Genomic DNA, 19,489 nt, shown 5'->3' on the forward strand with positions numbered 1-19,489 from the left:
TACCCTACTTCTTGCTTAACGCCCCTTAACGTGAATATAAGCTTTAAAAATGGCAGTTAAAATAAAATCGAGACTTTTAATAACGGTGCTCAAAGCCTTGTATATATCTGGCTCATGTCTACTCCTGCCACTCTCTTCCAGCTTTACATTCTAAAATCTAGCCAACTTGGCCTTCTTTCTGTTTCTGTAAGGTGCCAACCTCATTCCCACCTTAGGGCGTTTGAACTAGGATTTTTCTCTGCCTAAAGCAAATCTCACATTGCCCTCAGATCTTTGCATACGCATTTCCTCCTAGTGAGTCTTCAGGTCTCCACTCAAACAGCATCTTCTCAGTGAGGCTTTCATTGACTACCCAATCTAAATTACAGCCATGTTGCCCTTGCCACAATCATTTTTAACCATATAACCCCATTTTATTTTCTACAGGGCACTTACCCTGACATTTGCTTGTTTGTGTATTACCTGTCTCCTCCCATTAAAATGTGCTCATGAGAGCAGGCACTTCTTCTTTGTTCACTGCTGTATGGTCCCAGTGCCTTAGAATTGTGTCTGGTACCAAGTGGACACTTGACAAATGTATGTTAATTCAGTGCATGAATGAATGTCTGTGAGAGACTCACATCTCATCTCTTTCACATTCTTTAGTGGTATAATATATAATACAACATGCATATCTTAGGTAAGAGTCTTGAGAGGGATGCTTTTCTTTTTACTCCATCAGATTGCTAAGTAATCAAGGATAATTCATGGCAATCATATGTTCTAATATTGATCAAAGATTTGCTTTCTAAGAAAGTTAAGGCTATGAAACAATACATAATAATTAAAAGCTAATTTTGTAGTACGTAGATCTGTAGAAGATTATTACCTTTGTTGTATGTAGCATTTGTAACATTGCATTATTGGTTTTTTTTGTGTGTTTCTCTTACTAAAATGAGCTCTTTAAAAACCAACAATGTCTTATCTCCAACATCTAGGATAGGGTGCTGCAGGTCCTGCATAAGTATATACTTAATAACTGAAATGTGATTGAGTAATGTAGAAAGGGCTTCATGAAGACAGGTAGGTAGAGTGTAGGTAGTTTGAGACTGGAGCTAGTAACGCTGAGAGATAAGGAATACATACCCAGATTTGGGAATCATTGGGAATCACTGGTGATAGAAAAACTTGAAAGGGAAAACATACAAAACAAATGACCAGAATCTGAGACTTGGGAACAATAATAAGAGAGTAGAATGAAAAAGGGTGGAAGCTATTTGGAGAATATGCTGAGAAAAGAACATACAAGATGACAAAATGTTAAGTAGAGAGGTGGAGAATGAAATCTGAGATATGTTCATTAGATGTGGTTCTTGACAGTATTTAAAAATATACTTTCTGAATAAAAATCGGGAAGGGAAAAGAAAGAATCTCCAGCTAGATTTTATATACAGCTATGTAAAATGGCAGATAAGATCAAGGGCTCTAGAGTAATACTATCTGGTTTCAGATTCCAGCTTTTAAATCTATATGATCTTAAAAGAGATAGAAGCCAATATTTACTAAGTAAGGCAATATACAAGGCACTGTGCTAAGCATGTTACATAAATTATGTAACTTAATTGTCTCAACCACCAATAGGATATTACCCTCATACATAGATAGGAAAATGAGCTAAGTATCTTCAAAAAAATCATTTAGCTATTAAATGGCGAAGGTTGTACAGTGCCATGTTGTGAGCATTCAAGTACTGTTAGTTTCAAAGAAAGGAAGTAGATATTAGGAAGTAAATGGAAATACTTGATATACAAGTGTGATCAAACATTACAGTGAATGTTTAAATAAAAAATTTATTGTAGTAAAAGACACATTGTCATTAATCCCCCTCGAAATACTCCCCCTCATTTCTAACACACTTATTCCATCATTCTTGCCACTTTCTGAAGCAGTTCTGGAAATCCTCTTTTGTGAGTGTCTGTAGTTGCACTGTCGTGGCCCCCTCGATGTCCTGAATCATTTTGACTTTGGGGAAGAGCCAGAAGTCACACGGTGCCAGATCTGGTGAATGAGGTGGATGAGGACACATGTAATATTTTTATTGGACAGAAATTGCCGTATGTCAGAAGTGATGTGTGACACGGAGCGTTGTCATGATGGAGGATGATTTACTGCACACTTTAAAGCACACCTCCTCTCAACTGTAGCTCACACCCGACTGACTGCACTGAACAAGTTGAAACTTGTCACACACTGTTACTAAGGGTCAAAGTGCCACTTCCTGTATTGAAGATCCCTTCCTTTGTGTTGAATGGCACTCAGCAGCAGCATTCACCACATTTTGTGATCACAACGGAAAGGCTCCATGTCACACATGGCTTCTGGTACTGCTATTTCTATCAAAAACATTACGGTGTGTCTTCATCCACCTTATTCACCGGATCTGGCACCGTGCGATTTCTGGCTCTTCCCCAAAGTGAAAATGATTCAGGACATCCGAGGCAGGCACCACAGTTTAACTAAAGACGCTCCCGAAAGAGGACTTCCGGAACTGCTAGAGAAAGTGGCAAGAACGGTGGGATAAGTGTGTTCAAAGTGAGGGGGAGTATTTTGAGGGGGATTAATGGCCATGTCTTTTACTGTAATAATTTATTTTAATTTAAACATTCACCGTATGTTTTGATCACACATTGTACACTGCACATTCAGGAAGTTATTACTGGAGAAATTGTGTAACAGTTTATTACTAAGAGAATTACTACATAAAATAGAGGAAAGTAGTTTCAAGTGAATACTTATTTTCAAGATAGGGAAGGCTTATTTGAAGAAAGAAAGGAAGAGCTTAGGGGGGACATTGAAACTATTGAAGACAAGGTGGGGTTCATTGTACCTAGGGGGAAGTTACTTTCTGAGAGAAGGTACAACTTTTTCTGAGACAAAAGGAAAAATGACCTGGTAGATATAAAGATGAAGCTGTGTTAAAAGATTTGGGCAGAGCAAATTCAGAGTGGCTATTCTTTCCTAAAGGAAGTTGGAAGTAAGGTCTTTTATTGAGATTGATGGTGAGAGGCTTAAGAGAGGGAATGAGATCTGAAATGGCTGTCAGGTACAGCATTAAGGGCCAGTTGAAGTTGGGTGAATTTTTAATTAGAATGGTTTGTTAGTCAAACACCTTCAATCTAAGAAAAGAGGCAAAAAAAGTGAAGGTGAGAGTGACTCTTGTTAGTGTGTTAGCTCATTGAAACTCAGGGAATTGGGAGTCTAGAAAAATTGTAAGGGCCCAGTTGTGGTATATGAGCAAAGAAGTTCAGTTAAATAGAGATGTCAAATGCAATCCCAGCCTATGGACTACATGATCCATTAGGCAGAATATTTTTCTTTTAGAAAAAGGAAATGAAAGTTTATTTTTGGTAAATGTGAAAAGATCTCACTTGATGAAATAAAATTAACAACTGCTTAAGATTTCCCTTTTCTTGCTTTTAAAATATAACCATAACTGGTTTTAAGTTATTTAATATTAAAATACATTAATAAGGAGTTAATGTAGAAAATATACAGATTTACTTCTAAGTCAATTTGTGTAGCATTTCTTTTCCCTCAATTCTTATTTTATACAGATAATTTATTAATTTTAAAAAGAGAAGTGTTTTATGGGAAAGCATACAAATATGTGGCAAAGTTAAGAAGTTGAACAAAATTGTTTCAGTACTATTATTTACTGTTTGCTTTAAAGAGATTAAGTAATCTCTGTGACCTTACTGCTTCTTCTCTCCGTCTTCTTTTTAAATAGACTGTTTGGATTGCATAAGAAAGTCATCAATGTGGTACACAATTTACTATCCAGTCATGACTCAGACCCACGGTACTCTGACCCCCAGATAAAGGCTCGTGTGGCCATGTTGTATCTACCTCTGATTGGCATTATCATGGAAACTGTTCCTCAGCTATATGATTTTACAGGTACTTGGTATATTTAAGACAACTTTTAAAGGCAAATTTCAACATATAAAAGTGTTAGAAAGTATCTCAAGGATAAAGATCTTATTTGAGGAAAAGAAATACAAAGAAATGTACATTGACATAAGTAAACTATAAATACTTAACCATATTACTGAAAAACTGCATCACGTAAGAGATTTCACTACAACGTTTCTCTAAGTACTTCTCGTGACGAATTTTAAAATAATGATTTTGTAGCATTTCTATGCCTACCTATTAGGAAATAGGTTTTTTTTGTATACTGTTCATCTGGAAAAAAACAAACAAAAAGAAAACCTGACAAGTATCTACTACCCTCAGTGTCAATTTTATCATCTATGTATAATAAAAATTAATATTCACCTGTATAACAAGAATTATGTTTATTGCTAACACTGAGTTAATAAGATGAATTTTTATTGCTTTAAAAAACATAAAACCTATAAAGCTTTATTGCTCTTGCTTTTCATATTTAGAATTTACTTACATTCCTTTATTTGCTCTAAAGAAAGCACTGTAAGTTGCATTTAAACTAGCAATTAACCTGATAAAGGAATTGGAATTCAATTCCAATTCAAGGAATATTGAATCCTTGCAGTTCAATAAAAACAAAAACATTTACTGAGTACCTAATATGTATTAAGAACGTCAATAGGTGCTGGTGATGCAAAGATAACCAACTCCTTGCCTTTAAATAACTGATAGTTGAGTAGTTTTCCCAGTATTTTCACTAACGTTTCCTTCACTGAAGGCAGAAATGTTTAAGTTATTGTATCTTCTTTTACTAGCAAGTTAAAGTTTGCTACAAAACTATGAATTATTGTTATAGGAATGAGTGAATATTTAAAATATTTAAAATATTGTTTAGAGGAAGTAAATATAAAGATAAATATTACATGTTAACAGGGTGTTTTTTTTTTAAAGAGTAGTGGAGACTAGGAAGGGGAATTGCATGCTCAGTAACTGTTAATCAAGCTAAACAGAAGTTTTATTTATTTTTGGATTATTTTTTTCCAGAAACTCACAATCAACGAGGAAGACCAATTTGTATAGCCACTGATGATTATGAAAGTGAAAGCGGAAGCATGATAAACCAGACGGTTGCCATGGCAATTGCAGGAACATCAGTTCCTCAACTAACAAGACCTGGCAGTTTCCTCCTCGCATCAACGGTAAAAACAACCCTCTTACAGAGTTTTTTCTGGAAAGACAGATATTTAGAAGGATGTACCCCTTAAATAACTGAGATTACTGTATTAGCTGATGCAGAAGTACTCTGAGTTTAATTTATTTTGTGGAAGCACTAAGGTTCTGAGAATATTGCCTATCTTGTACCAAGTTGTTTTAAAAATTATTAATTACCTCGGGGTTTATGGTGTAAAGGTCTGTATTCTGTCATTCAGAATTTTGGAAGTTGCCCTGTTATGTAGCCTATTTTCTTTTTTAAATCCATTTTATTCTTTATCAGCCCTAAGAAATATTCTCAGTTGTTTAGTAATTGAGAATTTTTTTTCATCTGTGAGGATTTATACTTTTTCATGTTTAAAAAATTGACATTTCCTCTGCCCCTGTAATTTTTCCCCCTTAAAGAGGAAAGGATATGGGGGTAGGGAAGAAATAAACTGCCAATAGAGTAAGATCAAGTTCTAAAAGTTTTAAATGACTTTCTTTCAGAAAAATGCAATATTTATGGAAGCTATTCTATGTAACTTAAAAAAGAGTTGAGGTAATTTACATATCAAAAGATTGACCCATTTTAAGTGAACAATTTCATGGTTTGTAATATATTTACAGAGTTGTGCAGCCATCACCACAATCTAAGTTTAGAACCTTTCTGTCACCCCAGTAAGAACCCTTAGGCGTATTTAGTAGTCACTACCTATTTCCCCCCAGCCCCAGCCCCAGCCAGCAATAAATCCATTTCTGTCTGTATAGATTTGTCTATTCTGGATGTTTCATTTAAATAGAATTATACATTGTGATCTTCTGTGTCTGGCTTCTTTCACTAAGCATAATGTTTTTAAGGTTCATCTATGTTGTAACATGTATCAGTACTTTTTTTTTTCAATTGCCAAATAGTTTTCCTATATATTAATATACCAGATTTTATCCATTTGTCAATTGAAGATTTGAATCATTTCCACTTTTTAACTGTTAGGAGTAATGCTACTATGAACATTTATGTACATGTCTTTGTGTGCAGGTATGTTTTCATTTCTCTTAGACAGATACCTAGGAATGGATTTACTGGGTTGTGTGGTATCTCTATGTTTAACATTTTGAGAAAATTCTAATATCTTTGTTGAAGTTGCACCATTTTCCATTCTCAGCAGCAAATAAAGTTTCCTATTTCTCCAAATCCTCACCAACACATTATTATCTCTTTTTTGTTATAGCCACCTTAGTGGGTGTGAAGTGGTATCTCGTGGTTTTGGTTTGTATTTCGCTAATGTCTCGTAATGTTCAGCATCTTTTCATTTGCTTATTGGCACATCTTTTTGTATATCTTATTTAGAGAAAAATCCATTAGAATCCTTTGCCATTTTAAAATTGTGCTATTCATCTTCTTGTTATTAACTTGAAAGAGTTCTTTATATGTTCTGGGTACAACTAACTCCCTTATATGTGATTTGCAAATATTTTCTCCCATTCTGTGGAATATCTTTTCACTTTTTTGACGGTGCCATTTGAAGTGCAAAAGTTTTTAATATTGATGCATTCCAGTTTATCAATATTTTTATTTTATCACATGTACTTTTGGCATTATACATAAAAAGAATATGTACATGTACAAATTAATGTAGAATAATAGAAGAAACAACAGTGTACCTACCACCAGCTTCAGAAATAGCACATTGCAAATACCTAGGAGGTTCTCAGTCTGCCTTCAATTAGCCCACTCTCTCCCCTCAAAATGACCACTATTCTCAATTTTATTGACCTTGCTTTTCATTTTTTAAAACTCTTCTTATGTGAAATATACTACACACGAACAAGGACATGAAACATCAATGTATAAGTTTATAAAATATTGTGAAATGAACACCTTTATTACCACCACTGAAGACAAAATATAGAACATTGGCTGCCTTCCAGAAATTCTTAGCTTGCTCTTCTCTGCCACAGCTATCCACCAAGCTCCCATTATCCTTACTAATGAAGTAATTGCTTAATTTAGTTTATAGTTTTACCATCTAAGTTCACATCCCTAAATACTATAGTTTTACATTATGTCTTTAGTAGTCATCTATGTTACAAACTGTAGCTATAATTAACTGATTTTTATTTCTGTATGATATTCCACTGTCTGACTATAGATCAATTTATTTATCCATTCTATAGATGCATAAATGGTTTCTGATTTTTGGTTATTACAAATAGCAGTCCTATAGATTATTTTATATGTATCCTGTATGCATTTATATATTTTTATTTAAAGTATATCCTAGGAGTGGAACTTGGTGGGTCATAGAATATGTGTATCTTCATCTTTACCAGATATACCAGGGTGTTTCCTAAAGTGTTCTTCTCAGTTTATACTTGCACCTACAGTATGAGAGTTTCCATTCCTTCACATGTTCATCAGCACTTAGAATTTTCGTCAGTCTGGTAATTTATAGTTCTATTTCATTTTCCCGATGTCTTTATCAGGGTGTGTACTGTTTCATATGTATGTTGGCCATTTGGATTTTTTCTTTTGAAGTCTCTAAAGTTTTGGGGCCATTTTCCATTGGATTGTCTGCCTTATGATTTGCAGGAGTTTATATGTTCTGTATTGTCTGTTATCAATTATAAGTGTTCAAATATTTACTTTATGTGGCTTGCTTTTTCACACACTTAATGGTGAGTGGTGATTAGAGTTTTATTTCAGAATACTTAAATTTGTCAATCTTTTCCTAGTGTTTTAGATTTTTAAAAAATTTTTCCCTGTTCCAGGACTTTGATGGTATTTTCCTATGTTATTTTCTAAGATTTTATTTTGTTCTTCCTTTTATATGTAACACTAAACTCTATCTGGAATTGGTTTTTTATGAACAGTGGAATTTGGGGGTCCAGGTTCATTAACTTTATGTATTATACCATATTATTGCAACATCATTTATTAAAAGACAGTATTTTCCGTACTGCTGTGGAGGAAGCTTTATATGGTCTATCAAGTAGAGAAATTCCTCATGCATTTTTTTAAAAAATTTCTTGACTAATTCTTGGTCCTTTGTATTTCTACATACATTTTAGAATCAGCTGAAGTTTTACTAAAATAAGTAAACAAAAACCAATGAACTCTTTGGGATGTGGGTTGAGATTGTACTGAATGTATGGATTAGTTTTGGGGAACATTGATATGTTTAGATTGTTGAAACTCCTAATCCTTGAACATGATTGTTTAGGCCTTCTTTAATGTCTATGAAAATGTAAACTTATAGTTTACACCAAAGAGGCCTAGTGCATTTTCTGTAGATGTAATTTTGTCCTTGATATTTTTTCTTACATCTTTATTGTATCTGATATAATAAAATACATGTAATTGTATATAATCTTATGTTCTTATAAATGTCATCTTTTAAAAAAATTCTATTTTCTAACTGTTGATTGCTTTTATGTGGAAGTAAAATTGATTTTATACAATGATGTTTATTTCCTGCAGAATTGCTAATCTAATAAGCAATTCTATGCTTTGTAATAAGCAAACCTATGTAAGATCTTTTTTTCTATATACAAAATTACATCATCTGTGAATAATGATTGTTTTGTTTCTTCCTTTCAATTGTTTTTTATAATTTATTTTACCTGCTAGGGCCTCTAATACAATGGTTGGCATCCTTAAAGGGGAAATTTGCAACATTTTGTTCTTAAACATATGTACTATAGTTTCTTTCTTTCTCTTTTTAGATACCCTCTTATTATATTATGAAAGTTCTCTTCTGTTCCTAGTTTGCTAAGAGTTTTGTTTCTTAGTTATGAATAGTTGTTGAATTTTATCATGCTTTTTTTGCATCCATCGAGACAGTGATATCATTTTACTTTTTGATCTTTTACTGTGACCCCTTTCAATTGATTTTCTAATCTTAAACCTACCATGAATTTCTGAATAAAAGCCAGCTTTTTCATTATTGTACGTCAATGGATTTGGTTTGCTATATTGTTTAAGATTTTTGCTATATTTTGCTATAAAATTATTGCTGTATTTGTTTAAGATTTGTGTATCTATGTTTGTAGTAAGATTGCCTGTAATTTTTCTTTCTCATAATGTTCTTTTCAGGTTTCGGAATCAGGGTTAAGTTAGCCAATTAAAATTAGCTGGGAAGTTTTCCCTTTTATAATGTTCTCTGCAAGTACTTGTTTAAAATTGGAATTACTTCTTCCTGGAATATTTGAAGAACTTGTGGGTGAAGCCATCTGTACCTGCAGTTTTCTCTTTCTTCCTTCCTTCCTTCCTTCCTTCCTTCCTTCCTTCCTTCCTTCCTTCCTTCCTTCCTTCCTTCCTTCCTGTTTGTCTCTCTCTCTCTCTCTCTCTCTCTCTCTCTCTCTCTCTCTCTCTCTCTCTCCCTCTCCCTCTCCCTCTCCCTCTCCCTCTCCCTCTCCCTCTCTCCCTCCCTCCTTCCCTCCTTCCCTACTTCCCTCCCTTCCTTCCTTCCTTCCTTCTTTGAAAGTTTTAAACTTACTGATTTAATTTCTTTAATGACTATAAGAATTTTCAAGTTTTCTACTTTTTTTTACACTGGTTTCTGAAAATTTTATTGTAATAGAAATTTATTCCAATTTTTTGACATATGGAATTGTTCCAAATATTTTCTCTGGTCTTTTTAATCTTTCTATAATATCTGTGGTAGATGTAAATGTTTTCATTGCTGTAACTGGCTTTTGTATGTTTTGTCTTAAATCAGTCTCAACAGAAATTTGTATGTATCTTTAGTCATAAAAAAATGATTTAGGGGCAGTGTCAATGCTCACTTTTGAGTATTTATTTTTATTACTACTGTCTTCTACTTTCTTTGGGTTTATATTGGGTGTTCTTTTTCTAACTTCTTGAAATGGATGCTTAACTCCCTAGTTTTCATCCTTTCTTTGATACATATTTTCAGCTTACACATTTCCTTTAATTATCATTTTAGTTACATGCCACAATTTATACATAGCATTTTCATTATTCAGTTCAAAATATATTTATTTAATGTTCTGATTAATGATTATGAATCTGATTATGATTTCTTTTCGACTTTTGGGCTATTAAGTTTTTTTTTGTTTTAAAATTTCCAGTCATATGAAAATTTCTAGTAGTCTTTTTGTTTCTGATTTTGTCCTAATTGCATGATTAGATAACTTACTCTGTATAATTTCTGTTTGTTATATTTGTGACAAGTGGTTTTACGGTCTAGTATACGGTCAGTTTCTGCAAGTACCTCATGTATTCTAAAAGAATGAATATTCTTCAGTTATTTACAATGTTCTGTATTTGTCTGTTATGCCCATTACATCAGATTTATTGATTCTATTGTTTAAATCTTTCTCTTCATTGAATTCTGTCTATTTATTCTAATATCCCATGCTACTGTGGTTTTGTAATTCCTACTTGTCATTTTGTCAGATCTTGTTCTACTTCCTTTGAGACCTTATTACAAAATATCTAATAATTTTAAGCTATTACACATTTTTGATGGACTTCACCTTTTATCAACATGAACCGTGGTATTTTTTTTTTTTGCCTTAAAATCTATTTTGTATATTAGTATAGCTATGCTAGGTTTCTTTTCCCTAGAACATATATAGCATGAGTTTTTCCGTTCTTTCACTTTCAGTGTTTTTTCTTATGTTTTAAATGTTTGAAACATATTTTAGATGCGTGAGTTATACACAAAGTCTAGTTAGATTTTGTCTTATATTTTTAAAATCTGGTCTCTTTACCTTTCAAAAATCTGGTCTCTTTATCTGGTCTTTTAGTCTTTCACTAGACTTTAAATCCATTTTCATTTAGTATAAAGTTTAATGCACTCAAGATTTTAATTTTACTTGTTGTCCCACCCGTTATGTTTTTCTTTATGTCTCATCTATTGTCTTCTTTTGAATTGTTTTTTCCTCATACCACGATTTCCTCTCTATTAGTTTGGAAGTTATATATTCTATTTCTCTTTTCGTGATTATATTACAAATCACATTATGCTTCCTTAAATTAAATTCATCAAATGTAAATCATTACCTTTACATTCACTTTGTTTAATACAAGGATCTTAAAACAGGTTGACTCTGTTTACCATTCTCTCTGCTTAAATGCTACCATTTCTATGCATTTTAATTTTGTATATCATTAAACCTCACAAGACATTATTATTTTTCTGGCTATATATAGTCAGTTATTTAGATTTGCCCATGTTTTCACCACTTTATTTGCTCTTCATTCTTTCCCAAATTTGTGACCTTCTGTAAGACAGATTTTTCTTCTTTTGAAATAGGTCCTTTAGAATTTTTAAACTATGGTGATGAATTTCCTGTGTTGCTTTGAAAAATGTCTTTATCTGACCTTCATTATTTAGGATTTTAAAAAATTTTGTTTAGAAATAGCATCTGAGTTTTCTCTTAGCATGCTGATGGCATTGTTCCCATTGTCTTCTCATTTCCATTGATGCTTTTGATAAGTCAGCTGTGTCAAACTATTGCTTCTTGGAAGATAATTTATTTTTTTCCTATCTTTCTTCTTTATGTTATTCTCCTTAAAATTGATTTTGTATGCTTTCACTCTGTTGATTATAGTTTTGAATTACATTTATTCTGCTTGATATTTTTTGGACTTCTTAAATCCATGGTTCAGCATCTTTTTTCTAATCTGTGAAACTCTTGGCTATTGTCTGCTCAAATATGTCCTCTTTTCCATTCTATCTCTTCATATTCCATTTAAACATATGTGTATATTAGTTCTTTTTATTGCATTGTCTATGTCTCTACTCTTCTGTATATTCCATCTTTTTGTTAACTTGTTCTTCATGCTATGCTGGTTGTTTCTTTTGATCTACCTTCCAGTTTACTAATTCTTTTCTTAACTGTAAGTAATATTACATTAAAACAATCCCTTGAGTTCATGGATTTTTGTTATTGTGTAATATTTTTCAGTTTTTCTAAATTCTGTTCTATTTTTTTCAAAAATGTTTTTCTTTGTACTTTCAAGCTTTCTGCAAATTTTTAAGTATTTTTGAGGGGCAGCTGTGCATAGAAAGTATCATTTTATTGTCTGATAATTTCAATATCTCAAGTCTTTGTGAAGCTATTTTTGTTGTCTGTTTTGCAGTTCTCACTCATGATGTATTGCTTCCTTGTCTGCCTGGTTCTTTGACTGTGTACTGGGCTTTGTATTTGCAATATCATTCCTAGGTATAATAAAAGTCCTAGGATTGTGGTCTCTTCCTTCAGAGAAGATTCATTGATTGGTAATACTAGAGCAGAATTCAGAACTATCCTCTTTTTAAATGCCTTTGGAGAATAGGGCAAACTGCCCCTCAGCCATTTTTTGGGAAGGTTTAATTCTTTCATGGAACCTTGGTTGAAAAAGACTGTTGTGGTTACTAATCTCAGGTTGATTTTGTATGCACCAGCTTACCACTAATTCACGATGTACCTTTTCTATCTATCTATCTATCTATCTATCTATCTATCTATCTATCTATCTATCTATCTAAATGAGCACACATTCCTAATTTTAATGTAGGCAAATAGGAGCATCTTTTTGTGGTTTATGGTTTATGCTTTTTAGGTCTTATTTAAGAAATTCTGTCCTGCCCCCAGGATCATACATATACTCTCTTGTATTTCCTTCTAAAAGTTTTAAAGTTTTACGTTTTACATTTAAGTTCTTCCTTTGTCTGGAATTTATTTTTTATACAATAGTGTGAAGTAGGAATCTACTTTTATTTTTTTCTCTAGGGAATCAGTTATCTCAATACCATTTATTGTACAGTCTATTCATCCACACTGATCCATAGTGCCAGCTCTATTATATATCAGATTTTTATATATTCATAGGATTTTTTGTGTGCTTCCTATTCTATTTCATTGCACTATAGTTCTATCCATATGCCAATATTGAACTATCGTAATGATTCTAATTCTTTAGTAAATCCTACCTAGTCCTTCCTCAAGAGTGTCTTGGCTATTCTTGGCCCTTTGCTCTTCCCCCTTAAAATTTTAATTAACTTGTCAATTCCCAGGAAAAGCCTGGCCAGGAATTTGATTGGAATTGCAATGATCCTATGGAACAATTTGGGGAAAATCTGACATCTTTCCATCACTGAGTCTTTTTCATGTTTGTTTGCTTTTCTTCAAAATGTGTCACTGTGTTATTGGCAATTTCTATGGGGGTATAAGAAATGTTAGTGTGTGCCTGTTTGTCAAATTCAGGATAATTTGGTCAATATGTTTATGCATACCTGCAAGTTCAGCTATATAAAGTACCGGTTTCTTTCAAATAAAGAAGCATTTTCCTTTTCAGAGACGTTGTGGAATTGGGGGTGGGGGTCAAAGCTATGTGTGCCCAGGTCAGAGTCAGTGCTGCATAGTGGTGAGTTTCTGTAGGTGCATTAACTTACATATGCGCGCATCCATGGGAGGTAGTAAACATAGTTGATAAGAGCTTAATCTCTGGAGCCAAACTTTCTGTATTTGAATTCCAGTCCCACCATTTACTGCAAAATACTTGCTTAAAATATTTAACTTCTTGGTGTCTTAGTTTTCTGTCTCTAAGATGGCATGAGCCATAGTATTTATCTCTTTGGATGGTTGCAAGGGACAAATAAATTAATATGCATAAAATGCCAGGATAAGTTCATTAAACTTCAGGACCTTAAGTTCTATATACGACTTATACAAGTATTGTCTAAATCAAATGGTTCTTTTTAAACATATTTGAGTTTTAAGAAATTTTCATTTTATTGCTTTTAGGAGAAAACAACTGACAGTCGCAGAAAAAGAAATAGTCATTGATCATTCTGTCTCATTCTACTGCTCTTTATTTTCAGAGTGGCAGGCAATACACTACCTTTTCAGCAGAATCAAGTCGGAGCCTTTTGATCTGTCTACTTTGGGTTCTCAAGAATGCAGATGAGACCGTTCTACAGAAGTGGTTTACAGATCTCTCAGTCCTGCAGCTAAACCGGTTATTAGATCTGCTTTATCTCTGTGTGTCTTGCTTTGAATACAAAGTAAGTGATCATTATACTATTATTGTAAAGAGGAACAAGAAAGGAAACGTGGAAAAGGAAGAACATTTTCTCAGTGCCTCTTCTTTCCTTTTCTAATGTTTAAATTTTAGGGAAAGAAAGTGTTTGAAAGAATGAATAGTTTGACCTTTAAGAAATCAAAAGACATGAGAGCAAAGCTTGAAGAAGCTATTCTTGGGAGCATAGGTGCTAGGCAAGAAATGGTGCGCCGAAGCCGGGGACAGCTTGGTACGTACACAATATCTTCTCCTTCTGGTGAGAATTTTTTCAAGTTCTTTGAAGTGTATAATGATCATTGTTACAAGTCATCAATGACAATTCTAAACTTTAAAAAAAAGTTTTAACTATAACTGTGAATTAACCTGAATAACTACTTCTCTGCAGGAATTCGAGTTAGACTTCTGATTTAAGTAGGGTAAACGTACTTCCTGATTTGCTCTGAATAGTCTCATTTATTGCTCTTGTCCTTGTGTGATTATTAATAGCATCCCTTATTTTAAAAAAATAGACTCTTTTTAGAGCAGTTTTAGGTTCACAGCAAAATTGAGGGGCAGGTACAGAGATTCCCCATATGCCCCTGCCCCCACATATTCACCCCCCCCCATTATCACCGTCCCCACCAGAGTGGTGCTTTCGTTGCAACTGATGAACCTACACTGGCCCATTATAATCACCCAGAGTCTGTAGTTTACATTAGGATTCACACTTGGTGTCCTACATTCTATGTGGCATCAGTCTTTACTCTTAAAGATCTCCTAGTTCGCACAGTGAATGAATACATCTAAGGTGAAGGTATTGCCTATCAAACTCAAATATTAGGCAGAAAAAAACAGTTTAGTAGTCTTAAAGGCTTGTTTCTAATCCCAGATCTACTACTCATTAGCCATATAACCTTGGCCAAGTCACTTAATCTCCCCACTTTTCTTTTCCTCATCCACTTGTGATTGTTTTGCACATTTAAAAGGTACTGTAACTAAATGATCTGATCTTTGTGGGGACCATGTGTGTGTAAATATTTCGTAAGTTCTAAAGTGACATACAAATAAGATTGTTGCTGAGAGCTCTGTAAGGTCAGGGACATGACTTAGTCTTCTGTGTACATGAAACACGCTGACAGTTCTGTATAGATTTGTTAACTTAAAATATGAATGGACATTTACATGAATATTTTTTAATTATTGTTTTCTGAAAGGCCATTAACACAGTGATCTTTCATTTAAGTGAACTTAAATATCTTTTATATGCTATGTGTGTTTGGAATTTAGTAATGAATAAGACAGTCTTTGTCTTTAATGGAATTGGAATTAATAGAACAGTTGTTTTCACTTCAGTTAGTGACAGTTTACAGTAGACCTGTGTGTTTTCTTTTAACTCATTTATTATGTACAACATCCTCTAAAAAAGAATTAAAATTAACTTTTATCTAGGTCAGTTAATTATTACCAAAACTTAGTGACTATCTCCAACTCTAAGATAAAGAAAATAAAACTCCTGGAGGTAAATACCTTGCCTAAGATTATAAACCAAGTGACAGAACCAGGATCTTTTGACTTCCAATGTAGTGTTCTTTATATCATATCACAGCATTTTCTGAGGTTTACTGTTGGAAAGAGTGGAACTGTTAACAATATGTTTGTTGCATTTTTAAACCTGTGGCCTTCGGATAGCTATCATTGTTTGAATGTAAGAACTGAATTTCTATATGTGGAATCCAAAACAAACAAACAATCAAACAAAAATTGAACTCGTAGATACAGAAAACAGGTGGTTGCCAGGGTGGAAGTGAGAAGAGGGTCAAAAGGTCCAAACTTTCAGTTATAAAATACATAAGTACTCAGGATACAATGTACAGCTTGGTGACTGTAGTTAATAATACTATGTGTATATTTGAAAACTCAGACAGTAGATCTTAGTTCTCATCATAAGAAAAAAATGTGTAGCTGTGGGGTGATGGATGTTAACTATACTTATTGTGGTGATCATTTTATAATATATACATGTATCAAATAATTATGTTGTACACTTGAAACTAATGCTATATGTCAATTAAATAAAAGAGTTGAACTTCTTGTCTCATTTAAATTAAGCCTTTATAATTATTTACTTTTGAGCAGTTAACCTAAGTCACCTAATGATAAACATTCTTAAGGAGATGAGAGACAATTTCATGAAAAATAGTAATGATAAAAATGTAAATAGATCACAGATATTTATTTTGTTAACTGTCCTAATATAGGCATATCATTGTTGCTTTCTTTCACAAATTTTTTAGAGATTTCAAAATAAAGAAGAAGGAAAGAGCAAAGGAAGTTCTATTTGACTTCTGAATCTTAATTTTCATTTTTCGTTTCATCCTCCCAATTAATTTAAAGTCTCATGTTTTTCAAAAAACAAAGTTAGTTTTCTCATTGAAAGCCTGAAGTTATGACTGATTCTATTGTTTAAATGTGTATTTCTCCACAATTTCCAATGCCTTCTCTACTTCTGCTGGATTTGTATGAATCAGTTCTATTTCTGTGGCCCCTTAAAGGAGCCTATCCTGTTCAATGTACTTTCCATCCAAGACACCTATCTGGAGAAAGCCCTTATCTTTTTTTTGTCCTGCCTTCTGTGGACCAAAAGAAGTAATAACTTTAGGAATTCTTTTTATATTCTTTATTTATGAAACAAAAACTTATTGAGCTCTCAAAATGTGCCAGAAACTTTGTCAGCCCTGGATATAAAATGGTAGACAAAAGAGGCATAATCTCTGTTCTTTGTATCTTATATTCTTATGGTCATAAGTGCTATGGAGAGAAATAAAGCAAATTAAGAAGAAAGGAAGTGTTGGAGAGTTGGGGAAGGCCTTTGTTCAGAAGTGGTGAATGATTGTTCTTCCCACATTTTCACTGGCCAATCACGTAAAAGGAACAACAACCATTGCACAGGTCCCATTGAGGAACATGTATACTGAGACTACACACAACACACACAGCTGGTGGTATAGCAAGAGGAAGCGTGGTAGGAAATAAGGTCATACGTACAGATATGGTTAAGATTTTGAGACAATCAGTGTTAGAAAATTTGCTTATTTAAAAAGATTTGTTTTATATTACATGTAGCAAATCTATTTTGTAACAGTTGTGAAAACTTTTAATAAAAAGCACATTATCAGGTTTTTTTCCATTTGTATTGAAAATAAAATGGCTTTATATAAAATTAATAACATTATGAAGTCTTTGTTATATGTTTACAAATATACATATATGTAGTCCTACTAAAATAACATTTTAAAAGTGGTTTTGAAATTTATTTGACAGAGAGAAGCCCATCTGGGAGTGCATTTGGAAGTCAAGAAAATCTGAGGTGGAGAAAGGACATGACTCACTGGCGTCAAAACACTGAGAAGCTTGACAAGTAATATAACCTTCTATTTTATGTTACTGATGAGCTTGTTGGTTTTCAAGTGAAAGAGAAAAGTGATTCATTTTAATGTTATTTTATATATGTTAGGCATTAAAATCATAGAAGACAAAGTAGCTACATTTGATTTTTGAATTTAAGATTTAAAAAGATTTTGGGGAAGAATTTTTCATGAGGGATAGTAAAGCAAATTTTATATATTTTAAATGTTACCTCATTTTCCCCAACAAACCCTGTGGAAAATGCATTCTGCAACTGTTTTTGAATGTGTTTTATTTCGGTGATTAGAAAAAATTAGAAAATTAATCTTTACCCCCTTTAATCCTCTAATCTTTACCCTGGAGGTTATAATATAATTAAAGAAACACAAAACACTGCAGTTTTTCTGTTTTGAGCACGGAAGCAAGCTAGGTACACAGACTAACCCTATTGCCAAAAACAACTAAAAATGTACTAACATGAGTCTGAGATCTTAAAGGACTGTATTTTCAGCATAAGAAGAACCATAAATAAACCCTTTTCACTACCCAGGTAACTGCAGGTAAAACTGTTTGGCTTGAAATTTGGCACTGAGTCAAGGGGCAAAATATTTTCTCTTGAGAATTTGTAATTACAAGTTAGCCCTCAAATAGCTTGACTGGCCCAAGAAACTTGGAGAATATTGTGATCAACTCATTCAAGTTTTCTCAGTACTTCTAATTTTAGCACTGAATATTCCACATCCCAGGGAACCCCTCAGTACTGTCCAAAAGCAAACCAGGATGATTGGTCACCCTATCTGAGATCTATCTTTAGTCCAAGCGTTAGAGGATTCTCACAAATGAACTTCCAGAAATATTAGCTCACACAGTAAAATATAAAACACAGGGCCATGCTCTGAGTGAGCCAGCAGAGAGAGAAACAACAGACGCAGTACCACATAGATGAGAGTTTGGAATTATCAGAAGCTGTCTTAGTCTCTTCAGGCTGCTAAAATAAAATACCACACACTGGGTCACATATAAACAACAGAAATTTTATTTCTCACAGTTCTGGAGGCTGGGGGGTTCAAGATCATGGCACCAGCAGTTTTGGTATCTGGTGGAGGTCCTCTTCCAGGTTACAGACTTCTGGTAGAAGGGCAAGCAAACTTCCTGTGGCCTCTGTTATAAAGGCACTAATCTCATTCCCAAGCACTCTGTCCTCGTGACTTAATCACCTTCCAAAGGCCTTACCTTCTAATACCGTTATCTTGGGCATTAAAGTTTCAATGTGAGGATTTGGAGTGGGGACACTCAGACCATAACAAGTACTGAATATAATATATAAATAGATTAAAATTTTTAAGCTTTTAGTATCTGCTTTTCTCTCTTTGTCCATTTCTCTCATCATTTTTCCACGTGTTGTGGAAATTACGTAGCAGCCAGATACTACACGATGATTATATTGCTTTATTTCTGCATTTGTATAATGTCTTCTCTCTGTTTATCTTGCTGTGTTCTAAGGAGGCCTTTTGTTGTTGTTTTTTTTATTTGTTTTTTTTTTTTTTTTGGTGTTTTCCTGATTTCTTTTTGTTTAAGCCATCTTGTCATAGTCATGTTTCTTCACAGAAATCTCACTGGAATTTTATATTTCAGCATTGTATATTTTCTTTTTCAGTTGAATTCTAACTTTGCCGTATTTTCTCCTTATATTTAATTTGTAAAATGTAAATTTCATGAACTTTGTGCTTTAGTGGTAGTAATAAAGATTCAGAGACTCGAATATCTAAGAACTTCAGAAAGTTAGCATTTAGTATGTCCTTGTTCTTTTGCTTTGATTTATATATATATATGTATATATATATATATATCATTTTGCCTTTTTAGATGTAATATATAATTTCTATATATGTATTGCTACTAAAACAAATGTCAACTTTATCCTTAAATCATCTAGTTTTCCTTAATTTT

At 33.2% G+C, this 19,489-nt stretch overlaps 1 protein-coding gene across 9 annotated transcripts in view; it reads left to right on the forward strand.

Annotated features, from left to right (window-relative positions):
• The window catches only part of DOCK7 (dedicator of cytokinesis 7), a 185,012-nt gene that overhangs the window by 134,149 nt on the left and 31,374 nt on the right, over positions 1 to 19,489 (forward strand). For all 9 annotated transcript variants that reach the window (XR_013993811.1, XM_081056499.1, XM_081056491.1 and 6 more), the window contains 5 exons: positions 3,767 to 3,936; positions 4,972 to 5,126; positions 13,956 to 14,138; positions 14,249 to 14,384; positions 17,456 to 17,552. Coding sequence is in view for 8 of the 9 variants with exons in the window: in XM_081056499.1 (XP_080912625.1) it covers positions 3,767 to 3,936; positions 4,972 to 5,126; positions 13,956 to 14,138; positions 14,249 to 14,384; positions 17,456 to 17,552 (741 nt within the window). In the remaining variant the exon portion in view is untranslated. The remainder of the gene's footprint in view (positions 1 to 3,766; positions 3,937 to 4,971; positions 5,127 to 13,955; positions 14,139 to 14,248; positions 14,385 to 17,455; positions 17,553 to 19,489) is intronic.

Source organism: Rhinolophus hipposideros (genome assembly GCF_964194185.1).
Source record: "Rhinolophus hipposideros genome assembly, chromosome: 8".
In the NCBI taxonomy this organism is placed as follows: Eukaryota; Metazoa; Chordata; class Mammalia; order Chiroptera; family Rhinolophidae; genus Rhinolophus; species Rhinolophus hipposideros.